The following is a 10814-nucleotide window of genomic DNA, read 5'->3' as shown; positions in this document are numbered from 1 at the left end:
TTAGCGCCGTCGGCAATGGAGCTGTTTGGATCAATGCAGGGTTTTGTCGCATTTGAGTTCCGACATTCTTACTACATACACATTCTTTTTTTTTGGCATTACTACGGTATGTTCTTTGCATCATCGATGAGACCGCAGCGAAGACTAAATGGAACGCTTTCTGGAAGTATTGTGGTGCGAACGTGGACAAAGAGGTTCGACACGTCGCTGTGGAACGTGAGCCAGATGCGGCGCAACAATGTGAGCATGATAAATCGGACTAATAACCCGCTGGAGAAGTACAATTGCGATTTTGCTGCTCGCATTGGTGCGCCACATCCAAGTATTCTCGTCTTCATTGAAGCTGCAAAGGCAGAGGCACATTCCTACATAAAACTGCTGGACGACATCAAGCATGGTCGACAGAGCGCTCCTGCTCATGCGCGGTCTGTGGACGTTGAAGTCCCCGGGGAATACATGGCGTTTGAGTAGCATTCTGCATTCTGTAAGCCATAAGATATCTCTCGTTGGCATGGGTAGTGTAGCCTTACAACTTTCGTATTTGTCCTAACTGTCCTAACTGTCCTAACTGTCCTAACTGTCCTAACGATCCTATAACCCATGCCGAAGTTTTGTGCCAATACCGTAATTTATGACAGTAGGTATTAGGACAAGTTAGGACGTTTAGGACGCTTTTAGTACGGAAAAACTTCTTCCAAAGTATTTCTATCCCGAGCCGAGTTTGAGCAGCTAGCCAAACCAAAGAGATTTGATTACTTGGAGCTTGTGTTTGATTACATCACGTTGTGGCTGAACGTGCATTATCGACTTCGTTTGGTATGGCCGAGCGTTCTTCTCACTCCAGAAGAAGATGCAAACTACCTCCAAGGAGACGTTTTACATCTCAATGATTTCAAGAACGTCCGTCTCATGGGACCACAAACGATTCAGTTGGATAGCACCACGATGCGCTTGATTAAGTCCTACCTCGACTTCTTGGCTAATACGCTTGGAGAGCAGCCTAGTAAGCTACTATGGCGCAGCCAGGTGAGTATGATTATACGAATTCAAGCAATAGCTTTAGTCAGGTTCTATCGAAGCTCTTTCCAAAATACAATGAAAAGCCAATGTCAATGAATATGATCCGGCACATTTCTGAGTCTCATTTGATACAATCGCCAGCTTAAGCTAAACTTACCAATCGCGATAAGAACGATTTACACGCGAAACTACTACACAGCACCATGGCTGCTAACACGAGCTACAACAAGATTGCAAACCGAGCAAATGCTTCCGAAGTATCATTTGAACCAGACGATTCATACGACCACGCTACAGCCCCTCCTGTAGAGCCCGGGAGCAGACCTAAAGACCGTCGGGAACGCATATTCCATGGTGCTTTCACACCTACTGGCAGCGACAAGACGCTTGAGATTGACACCTTTGAAAAAAAATTATTTGATATAACATACAAAAGAATCATGGAGCAAAAACAAAAGAGACCATACCGAAAAACTGGTCCATTCCATGTGAAATTTCATGGACTCCAAGCTTGCTTAAGAAGCGACAAATCTCAAGTTAATATAAAAACAATGTTAGTATCTCATGCATTCGTTGATCTCTGGCGAATGATCGAAGAGAATAAAAGCTTTGACAAGGCTTTGTTTGACCATCTTGATGAGCCTGAGCGCGACTTTATGAAATACTGCTTAAACAAATGCAAAATTACTTCACGCGGGTTCGAAAGTGCGTATAATCAACTTTTGGATGGTTTGGTCAAGCGTCTAAAGATGCTCGAGGGTGCAAAAAACATTGGTGATGATTCTTCACTGATAAAAACGGAAATGAAATCAATCCTTGACAAATTATACGAAAAAAAATGTCTTTTCGGCATCATACTACAGCCAATTCAAGCGTCTGATGAAGCTTTAGATCTCTTAGATCTATGAAATTCAAAAGAGCTGACGTATCGATATAACGAGATTTCTTCTTCTTTTTTGTTCCTTAGCAAGATGACTAACACTGATCTTCTGAAGCTGATTGGACAACGTTTCAATATTTGTCGAGCCGTAGTCATTTCTGGATGGCGCTACAGGTTTCGAGTGATCTACCTCGCCTGATCCATCGATCGCCATTGCCTGGGGCATTAATTGTCGTCTAATTTTCTTTCGTAGATACATTTTTCTTTCTTTTGGATAGTATAGATAAGAGCTTTCCAATTCTGTTAAATTTGAACAATCAAGTGGCTACTCACCAGTTCCGATATCGATTCTCGCAGCCAATCGACTTCAGTCAGTATGAAATCGCACTAGGATCAATATCTATCTACTACTCGTGGCGAGCAATTACTGCTCAGCGTCAAAACAATAGCTTTAAGATCATATGACCGACAGCTTCTACTACAACTTCTTATTCTATCACACTCCCTGATGGCACATATTCAGCAAGCGACATCAAAAACTACCTTCAATACTTTTGCATTCAGAGCAATCTTTATCTGATCAATAACACGACTGGACAATACTACTAATTCATCTCATGTGCCGAGAATTCTTCCAGTTATGCTCTACAGTTTAGTTTGCAGCCAGTGAAGAATATCACTGGATACACTGCTGCTAGCGGATTTTCAACGATGCCAGCTACTACATACACGCCTCAGCCTTAAGTAGATAATGCTGCTTTCGAAACTATCATCGGATTCAGCCCAGCTACATATCCAGCGGCCCAAACGACTAGTGTTTATGCGGTTAATAGCAATTTGGTGCCTCAGATAGACCCCACAGCCGCTGTTGTTATTACTTGTTCAAATCTCTACAATCCAATCGCAAACAACAATCAAGTACTATACACATTCACGTCTGCTGGGGGTAAAATATGGGGGGAGCTTACTCGCGAGTACAAAAAGGATGATCTCCGAGTACACACACAAAAGGATTTCCGGTTGAGAACTTGACCTTCCACTGATAGCGGCCGCCATTTTCGAGCCAACGGTCGACATGTCCAGGCACATGCTCACGTAGCACTTGCCCCCTGTTCTTCACACTAAACTCCTTGGTCACGTGCCAGTGTGTTGGCGCGGCGGGGCTTTCCATGAAAAGCTGCTCCAGGTGCGAGACACCGAAGAACCGCGCGTCGCTTTTGTTGAACCGCGTGCGGGCAAGCGCGCCGCGGCATTTGAACTGACCTCCCGGGCGTCGTCGAACTGGCAGCACACTCAACAGCGCGTCGATGCTGATCTTCTCGAGGAGCGCCATCGCCGCGACAATGTGCTCGCACATCCATCCTGACTGGCGTGACTCAGAGCAATCGCACACACAGCACTGACGCACCATTCGGATCTAGAGTAAGAACAGTCAGAACCGTCGCTGCCATGTGGGATTGAGATGAGATCAAGTACGTACATCGTCTGCACTCCATTTTGGAGACACCTCGAACGGGTCATGCTCGCTGTTGAGTACTTGAACGCGGTAGAGTGACTGGTAGAGCAGTTGGGCCTCCGAAGCGCGCCCTCGTGGGATTGATGCACCGACAGTCGGGTAAAGCTGGGCTCGTCGGCTGGAGGCGGGGAACCCGCGCCATCGTCGATGACTGCGAGCGCCTCCGACATGGCGACTTTGAGAGTACAACTGAACACCAAGGCAGCAACAGGAAACCCACTACTCGCCCCAACAAGCCTCTACCAACCAACCAGCCACCGGTAGCCACAGCCAACCATCGCTAGCCACAGCCAGCCACCAGCAGTCACAGGCAGCCATTGGTTGCGACAGGCATCAACTGGGGTGCACCACATATCCGTTTTCCTAGTGAGCCATAAATAGTGTTCTCCGTGTAATCGGGAACTCGCAACTCATCCTTTTCGAGCCATGGACTCGCCAATCCACCTTTTTCCCATTTGTACTCGCAAACCATCCTTTTTGAGCATGTACTCAAAGATCACCCTTTTTGTACTCCGATATAATCCGCACCCGTTAAATATGGCGGTTGAATCACAACATCTCAAGGACAAGGATTAACGTATTGTCCAATGCAAGGAACAAATTCAAAAGTGACGCTATCATTTCTCGATCAGAATATGATCCCTCTTGGTATCATTGATAACAACGTATGCATTCGTTTGTTGATTCGACCGAAAAAAATGCAACAGTGAATAATCTATTGAGCAGCTAACCAATCAGCATGTTTTTTGTCGCTTAAGATAACCTCATAAATCGCATACGAACTCGATAACGTTCTTATAGATCTTTCGATTGATGATATCCATTAACATAGTGCTCACTTTTTCGGATGTTGTTCGTTTGTATAGATCGATGAATGTTAATAATTGGGATGTCAGTGGGAAAGTCTCGACAGATTATACCAAGGTCTCGTTGAGTAAGATTTCGACCAAGAATTATGTACTGAGTGTTGATTCGAATTGTTTTTGGAATTCCGAAGTAACTCTGTGAATTTTGTGAAGCATTGACCAACCTTGCTTTCGTCCTCGGATGAAGTACTGTGAGATCTGAGCTTGAATTCTTTTTGGCTCCATCACTAAGTCATCGAAAAAATTCAACTTGCTAGTCTCAGAGTCAAATTCAGTCATTGCACAAATTTGGCCTTCCTCGATCACCTGGACGTTGTCGATAGTGTCTTTGAGGTGAGCATACAGTGTCTGTTGGTCTTTGTACAAATGACGATTTTGGTAAAGCATTTGCCGAGAAGCGCTATTATATACAGCACGGTGTTTGACCTCCCCGATCCACTAGGACTTGCAACGCACATTCTAAATGGCAGCTCGAAGTGTGGATTCGTTGGAAACTTCTTAAGTTTAGACTTCGGTATTGGATCGTAGAAGTTTTGCATTGTAGAGTATAGTGATCATATATGTATCTTCCTCCAATTGTCAATTCTCCTCTATTCAATAGCTCTTACTTTAATGCATCTAATGGATATCTTACTATTACTACAGGCGATCAAAGATACTTGCGCCTTGGTGGTGTTGGAACGTTATCTGCATTCATCGTGATCGGCAATCTTGATTGCGGTTCTCTGACGGCTGGTTGAGCTGCGTTAGACTTGAGTGGATTGTCATATGTTTCAGGTATAACTGCTGGAGCCGCTCAAGCTTCAAAGGCTTTGGTATTAGATCCTGGTAAGGCTATCACGGGTAACACCTCTATTACATCTACAAGTATTACCGGAACACTCACTGCTGGGGGGCAACCAAATATTACATCGCATGGGACTCTAACTAGTATCCTTTCTGTTTCGACAACTGCAAATAACGGAGTATCAATCTCAAATAGTTCTGCTGCTGCCCAAGCCAATATAAAACTCACAAGCAATCTTTATGCTGGGGAAATTGGAGTTAGAGGTAGTTCAGCAAACAATCCAAATATGATGTATTTCTATCATAACGGAGTTTTTTCGAATGTTCATCGATTCAGCTGGAAACGTCGGCATTGGAACTCTACCATCTTATCAATTGGATTTAGGTGGGTCTGGAACTGGAATTAACACTGGGTCGCTAAATTTCAATGGAACTACTTTTGATCAATCATTGTACTTGTCGATTACTCAAGGTAGTGCTGCTGCTTCAAAGGCGGTGATGCTGAATTCTACTCTTGATTATAGTGGGATCAATAATTTAGGATGCTCCATCCTTACTGTTTCAACGAGTATGGCTTCACCTGCTATCACAGTCGATACGATCAATACCTCTGCTGGTCTAATATTAACTACACGAATTTAAATCTCAGCGGATCGGCAATGACATCTACTGCTGCTAAACTCAATTACAACGATATTCCAACGCTCGGGGTATTTCAGGTATCTAAAACAATGACATTGGATAGTTCTGGTGTAGGCTAGATGCCTTTGGGCACGTCGAGTACCAATTGCTTCCGTTTTTACAAAACAGCAAATCGTACATTTATCGAGTATCTGATACAAACGGATTGGTCATTGCATCGAGAACAACATCAGCATCAAACAACAAAACGTATCCGGTGTTGAATTTAATATCAACTGATAATCCTAGCTCATTCGTAGGCGGTGTTTCAGCTACAAGTGCGGATTTATTCAATATCAATTGGAATGACAAGCCATCCGTGGGTTTTACGTCGCAAACGCATATATTTTGTTTCAATATTGGAAATTTACAGCCGTACAAGAGTGGTTTCCCTCATACATACATCCTGGCTACCTTAGCGGATGTGTTTTGTATAAATCCTTCCGGATCGTCTCCTACACCGTCAAGTGGTTGTCTTTACCTTGTTTCTGACACTGCTAATAAAATGATATTTAACACCAACACGCCATACACTAGCTCATTTAGGACTGCTCCTCTCACACTAACTTTGGTAATGTTTATATCATAGCATCTAACGCACTCAATGATGGAACTGCTAACTATGATATGCCGATTTTCATGGAATTATCAAATGCAACGCCCATTGGTTTTGGATTGCAACTGACCAACGCAACAAATGCAACCTCGACAAATAGCGCATACTTTGGGACTACAACTACCAATGTTTTGGTTATGATGACTGCAAACACACGAAGACTAACAATAACCTCGGCTGGTAGAGTTGGTATCGGGACTGGTTCTCCCGCAGCCTTTTTGCACGTATCAGGATCAAACTCATACACAGTTGGTGTTGGTGGAACATCAAATTGTTATCAATACAACGTGCAAGGAAATATTCGGAGCAATCTTGGTTTAGGCCCAGTCAGTATTACAGTGTCTGCCATCTTTTCATCTTCAATATTTTGCTCGCAATCTATTTACACAAGCTCTGACAGACGACTCAAAGAGAATATTACGCCAATCTCAATTACATTGGAGCATTATGATCAGTTAGAGCCAGTTATCTACTCATGGAAAGAAGAAAGCAAGCCTAAGCTTGGTCTGATCGCACAAGACGCAATGAAAGTGTGTGGAGAAATGGTCAGCATTATGCCAAACGAAAATATGAAAGCAGAAGGCGACAATGATTGGAAGTATATCAATATACTCTTGATTACTCTCAACTTGGCGCATTGAATGCTGCTGCTATCAAACTTCTAATTAATGAACTTAATGAGTTAGAAAAAAATTACGCAAACAACGTTCCGTTTAGATAAAGATTCCATCGAGCCAGCCTTTTAATTCAGCTTTGAACTGATTCATAGCATCTCGTTTCATTTTATGCTTTCTTGGCGGTTTAGGAGCATTGCCTTCAAAATATTCTTTGCCTTTGCGTTGCTCAACAGCTTCGCCAAACCTGTGTCGGATACTTTCGTACAAGTTATTTGCAAATGAGCTTTTGTAGCTGTTGATATCGTCAGTATATACTTTTTATTTATCCCAGCATTCAACTTGCGTAATCTCTTCTCTTCTTTTATTTCTTCGTCATCACTGCTTTCAACATCCGAGTCTTGAAAGAGTTGTCGAGTAGTCGAGAATTCTTCCTCAGCTCGTTTAGCAGCTTTTTTGCTGCTCGTTTGTCCGTGGAAGATTTATTTGGGGGAGTTGCGGTTCGTTTTCGTTTCAGAAGTTTCTCTGATTCTTTCATGATTTCATCAGCAAATTTATCAGCCATTTCTTGACACCTTCGCATTGAATCTTCTCTTCTAAGCTCTCTTCGTTTGTTAAGATAATTTCGAACGTGGTCATCCACCACCTGTTTCAAAGTCTTTTTCCCCTTAATATATGCTCGAGTATTGGTGGCCTTTTGAGCAACGTCGTGTATGCCGCTATAGAAATCGTCGGGTGATTCTTCAGGTGCAGTGGGCTCTTCCATATCGAAGTCTGCGTCAGTTGATTGTGGAACGTAAGTATGCTTCTTTTTACTTGCTTTAGGAGCCTCATGTGCTTCACCTTTGATAATTTCAGGAGGCCCTTTGGGACCTTTGAGTAGTTTTTTTGTGTGATCTGACCATACTCATAATCACGATTCTTCGCCATCACTTGCTGAAACAAATTCGCAAGTGAATCAGCACTTGCATCATCCAACGACTCGTTTTGAATTAGAGCCTTCGGCTTTTTGCCTTGAGCAAAATCGCTCTTTGCCATGGCATTGTAATAGCGATCATATGCCTTTTGCTTGGTCTGATTATCGGAGAAAAAAGCCACTCCTGATTGATTTTGATTAGCCACGTATATTGAAGATGATTAAAAAAAAATGTGGTTATATACAATTACATTACGATGTTGTCAAGATCAGCCTTGAACAGGACCTTGTGAAACCGTACCCATAGCCGTATCGACTGTGACTACAACCTCACGCAATACGTGGTAATAAATGGTGAGAGCGTAGTTGCAGTTGGAAGTACCAGACACGATAATACTCTTGCTTGCACCATCTTCACTTGGAAGACGACAACCAATATCAACAGCAACAAATCGATAAAGTAATTCCCATTGACGCTGAGATAGCAAACCGGCCGAGACAACATCATCAAGACCACCATCACAGCCTGACTTTGACATCTCTTGCACGAACAAATCATATCCGAACCTCACGGGGTTGTTCCAGATAGGGTGGTTTCCAACTGTGATCTGAAGATTTTTCAATGCAGCAAATGGACTTGTCGTAGCAGGTACAGTCGAAAATGGGCTACGGAAGGGATTAATCATATCTGATACAGTGGCACCTGCCGTTATATTGGTAATAACAGGTTGCATAATCAAACGCTTTGGATTAGCAATACCATTACTGACCGTCCAAGTGAAGGAAGCGCCTGGAGCAACAGTAAATTTATTTGTGATCCGCTCAAAGTAGCGAAAGGTTTTCTTCTGAACCAATGCATGATTGGCGCTGGGATTTAGGCGAGTAGTTTGGAGCGAGAAGACGCGAGAACGTTTGCGAGGGAGTGATACCAGTTTCTGCAGTTGGAGTTCCATTGACGTCGGCAGTGATAGAAAGCGTGGTCGCAGATGCAGGAAGCGCAAGGCCACCGGCCAAAGCAGTTGTCGTTGCACCACTGCTTAAATTCGGGCAGGTGTTGCAAAATTCATATTGTTGCTCAGACTAGCAATAGTAGTAGGCGCAACAACGCCAGCAGTACCAGTTGTAATTAAAGTATCCATAGTAGATGAACTGTTGTAATTGAGGTAAATGAAGCCGCGCGTATTCTTCTGCATTGGGCATTTCTTGAAATAGTCAGAAATATCCCGCAGCTTAATGCAAGCCAAGTAATGTGCGACGTAAAATGGCGAACCAGCTGCAACGTCACCAGCAGATGCCACATAGACTTGAGGTTTCGAAACGGCTTGAAGATTTGCACTGCCTCCCATCACATCAAATGCAAGCTTCGTGCTTTGTTGATCAAGAGCGGTAAAAAGCGATCGTTCGGCGGCTCCACGGTTCGAGTAGGTGTTAGCTAAACAAACTCACCGATGCTATTAGTGGCGGTCATAAACGAAGACGTGGCCAAGTTTTCGAGTGATTGAGCTGCTCCGCTAGATCCTTGGATCGTTGGAGTAGAATATTCATCCAAGACAAAGTTGCTAGCTGAACCATGTTTGACATAAGTATTATAATTCGTTTCAGTGATAGCCTTGAACGTTGTATTTCACCTTCTCATGTACTTGATTCGTTTGAACAGTGGTTCCATCAATAACTTGAACACTGTCAATGAATTGCCACGCACCGGCCTTAGGCACCAATTGATCAATAGTGCATGCAGCAGTCGAAGTGATCGAAACGGCACCACCGTTAAGAATTTGAAGCTTTACTGGAAGCTCGATGACGGCTTCTTCCCAATTTACGAAAGCGGCTTGCGAAGAGATGGTCGAAAGATTAAATTGAATTTGACCGGCATATTGACCAGTGTTAGACGTTAAGTCTTGAATATACGTCCATTTCTTATCACGGAAAAGCGTCTCAGCTGGAGCTGGTTCGACGGAATGTTCGAAAGCTGAAATATCAGAAGCAGAAGACATAGTTTATGCGATTATATTGATGACGATTATATCATAATCGCCGAAAAAATAAAGTACCATGCGTGAAAAAAGAATTATTAAATTGTCTAGAACGACAGACGATCGACTGATGAAACTTGCCAATTCCCTTGGTGTCAAAGTAGATCAAATTGATTTCAAACAGCATTTGAATAGACACAAGGACTACTGTATTCTAAACATGGAAACGCCTCAGATCGGCGGGACACATTGGTTAGCCGTCTCAAACAAACATAAGACTTACTTTGATCCCCTCGGCTTGCCAAGACCACGTGTGATACCAAAGGATTATTCCTATCGCGAAGTTGATATTCAGGACCCTCGATTTGGACATTGTGGGCAGTATTGCGTCCTGTGGCTTTTGTGGTGTAGTAGAACACACAAATATCGTCAGATGTGGATTCCTTACACAAACCACAACGAATCGCCGAGTTAGGTCGGCGGTTGTATGGCCTGCGCAGAGGGTGGTTCCCTCGCGGTCCGGCCCTTCCGGGACAGACGAGTGGCTCGCTTCCACTCGGTTCCGACTAACCAAGTCAGATCACTTCCGAGGCTCCGCCGAGTTTGGTTCGGCTGAGCTCGTTCACAACCCTGTGCCCTCCACCAAAGGATGGACGACGGCGCGCGAGCGCTTTTACAGGTCACCGAGCGCAGAGGCTGCTCAGCTAGAAGTGTTACGGCACCCGGGCTATCCGACGTACCGGCCCGCTGAGTATGCGGGACTTTCTTTCGCGCGTAGCGAGACTTTGTCCTACCCGGACCGACCTAATCTCTTGGCGCTACCAGTCAATACCCTACAAGCTATGCCTCTCGAGTATTGACGGCAGGCATAATCCAGCCCTATGCAGGGACTTACCGGAAAAGTGTACACGTGTCTTGGACTAGGAAAATTCTGCTCTGTTATCTC

At 43.9% G+C, this 10814-nt stretch overlaps 4 protein-coding genes across 4 annotated transcripts; 1 reads left to right on the top strand and 3 right to left on the bottom strand.

The window, feature by feature from the left end:
• Window positions 1-2864: 2864 nt before the first annotated feature.
• PITG_01688 (uncharacterized protein) lies at window positions 2865-3586 on the bottom strand (the record flags this gene model as incomplete). Its single annotated transcript, XM_002908263.1, has 2 exons — window positions 2865-3317; window positions 3506-3586. The coding sequence occupies 2 exons, from the start codon at window positions 3584-3586 to the stop codon at window positions 2865-2867; spliced, it is 534 nt and encodes a 177-aa protein (XP_002908309.1).
• Window positions 3587-4180: 594 nt separating this feature from the next.
• On the bottom strand, window positions 4181-4821 carry PITG_01687 (uncharacterized protein; the record flags this gene model as incomplete). The annotated part of the gene is made up of 4 exons (XM_002908262.1): window positions 4181-4254; window positions 4328-4416; window positions 4473-4630; window positions 4699-4821. The coding sequence occupies 4 exons, from the start codon at window positions 4819-4821 to the stop codon at window positions 4181-4183; spliced, it is 444 nt and encodes a 147-aa protein (XP_002908308.1).
• A 1008-nt stretch (window positions 4822-5829) lies between these two features.
• PITG_01686 (uncharacterized protein) lies at window positions 5830-7086 on the top strand (the record flags this gene model as incomplete). The annotated part of the gene is made up of 4 exons (XM_002908261.1): window positions 5830-5848; window positions 5899-6233; window positions 6296-6869; window positions 6965-7086. The coding sequence occupies 4 exons, from the start codon at window positions 5830-5832 to the stop codon at window positions 7084-7086; spliced, it is 1050 nt and encodes a 349-aa protein (XP_002908307.1).
• A 328-nt stretch (window positions 7087-7414) lies between these two features.
• Window positions 7415-9467, bottom strand: PITG_01685 (uncharacterized protein; the record flags this gene model as incomplete). Its single annotated transcript, XM_002908260.1, has 8 exons — window positions 7415-7418; window positions 7555-7852; window positions 7897-8053; window positions 8177-8740; window positions 8903-8928; window positions 8977-9263; window positions 9338-9406; window positions 9448-9467. 8 exons carry the CDS (start codon window positions 9465-9467, stop codon window positions 7415-7417), a joined length of 1425 nt encoding a protein of 474 aa, XP_002908306.1.
• Window positions 9468-10814: the final 1347 nt, after the last annotated feature.

The sequence above is a fragment of the Phytophthora infestans genome, genomic scaffold (genome assembly GCF_000142945.1).
Source record: "Phytophthora infestans T30-4 supercont1.2 genomic scaffold, whole genome shotgun sequence".
Taxonomy (NCBI): Eukaryota; Oomycota; class Peronosporomycetes; order Peronosporales; family Peronosporaceae; genus Phytophthora; species Phytophthora infestans.
The sequence above is the reverse complement of the archived record's forward strand: the minus strand, read 5'-3'. Positions and strand labels throughout refer to the sequence as shown.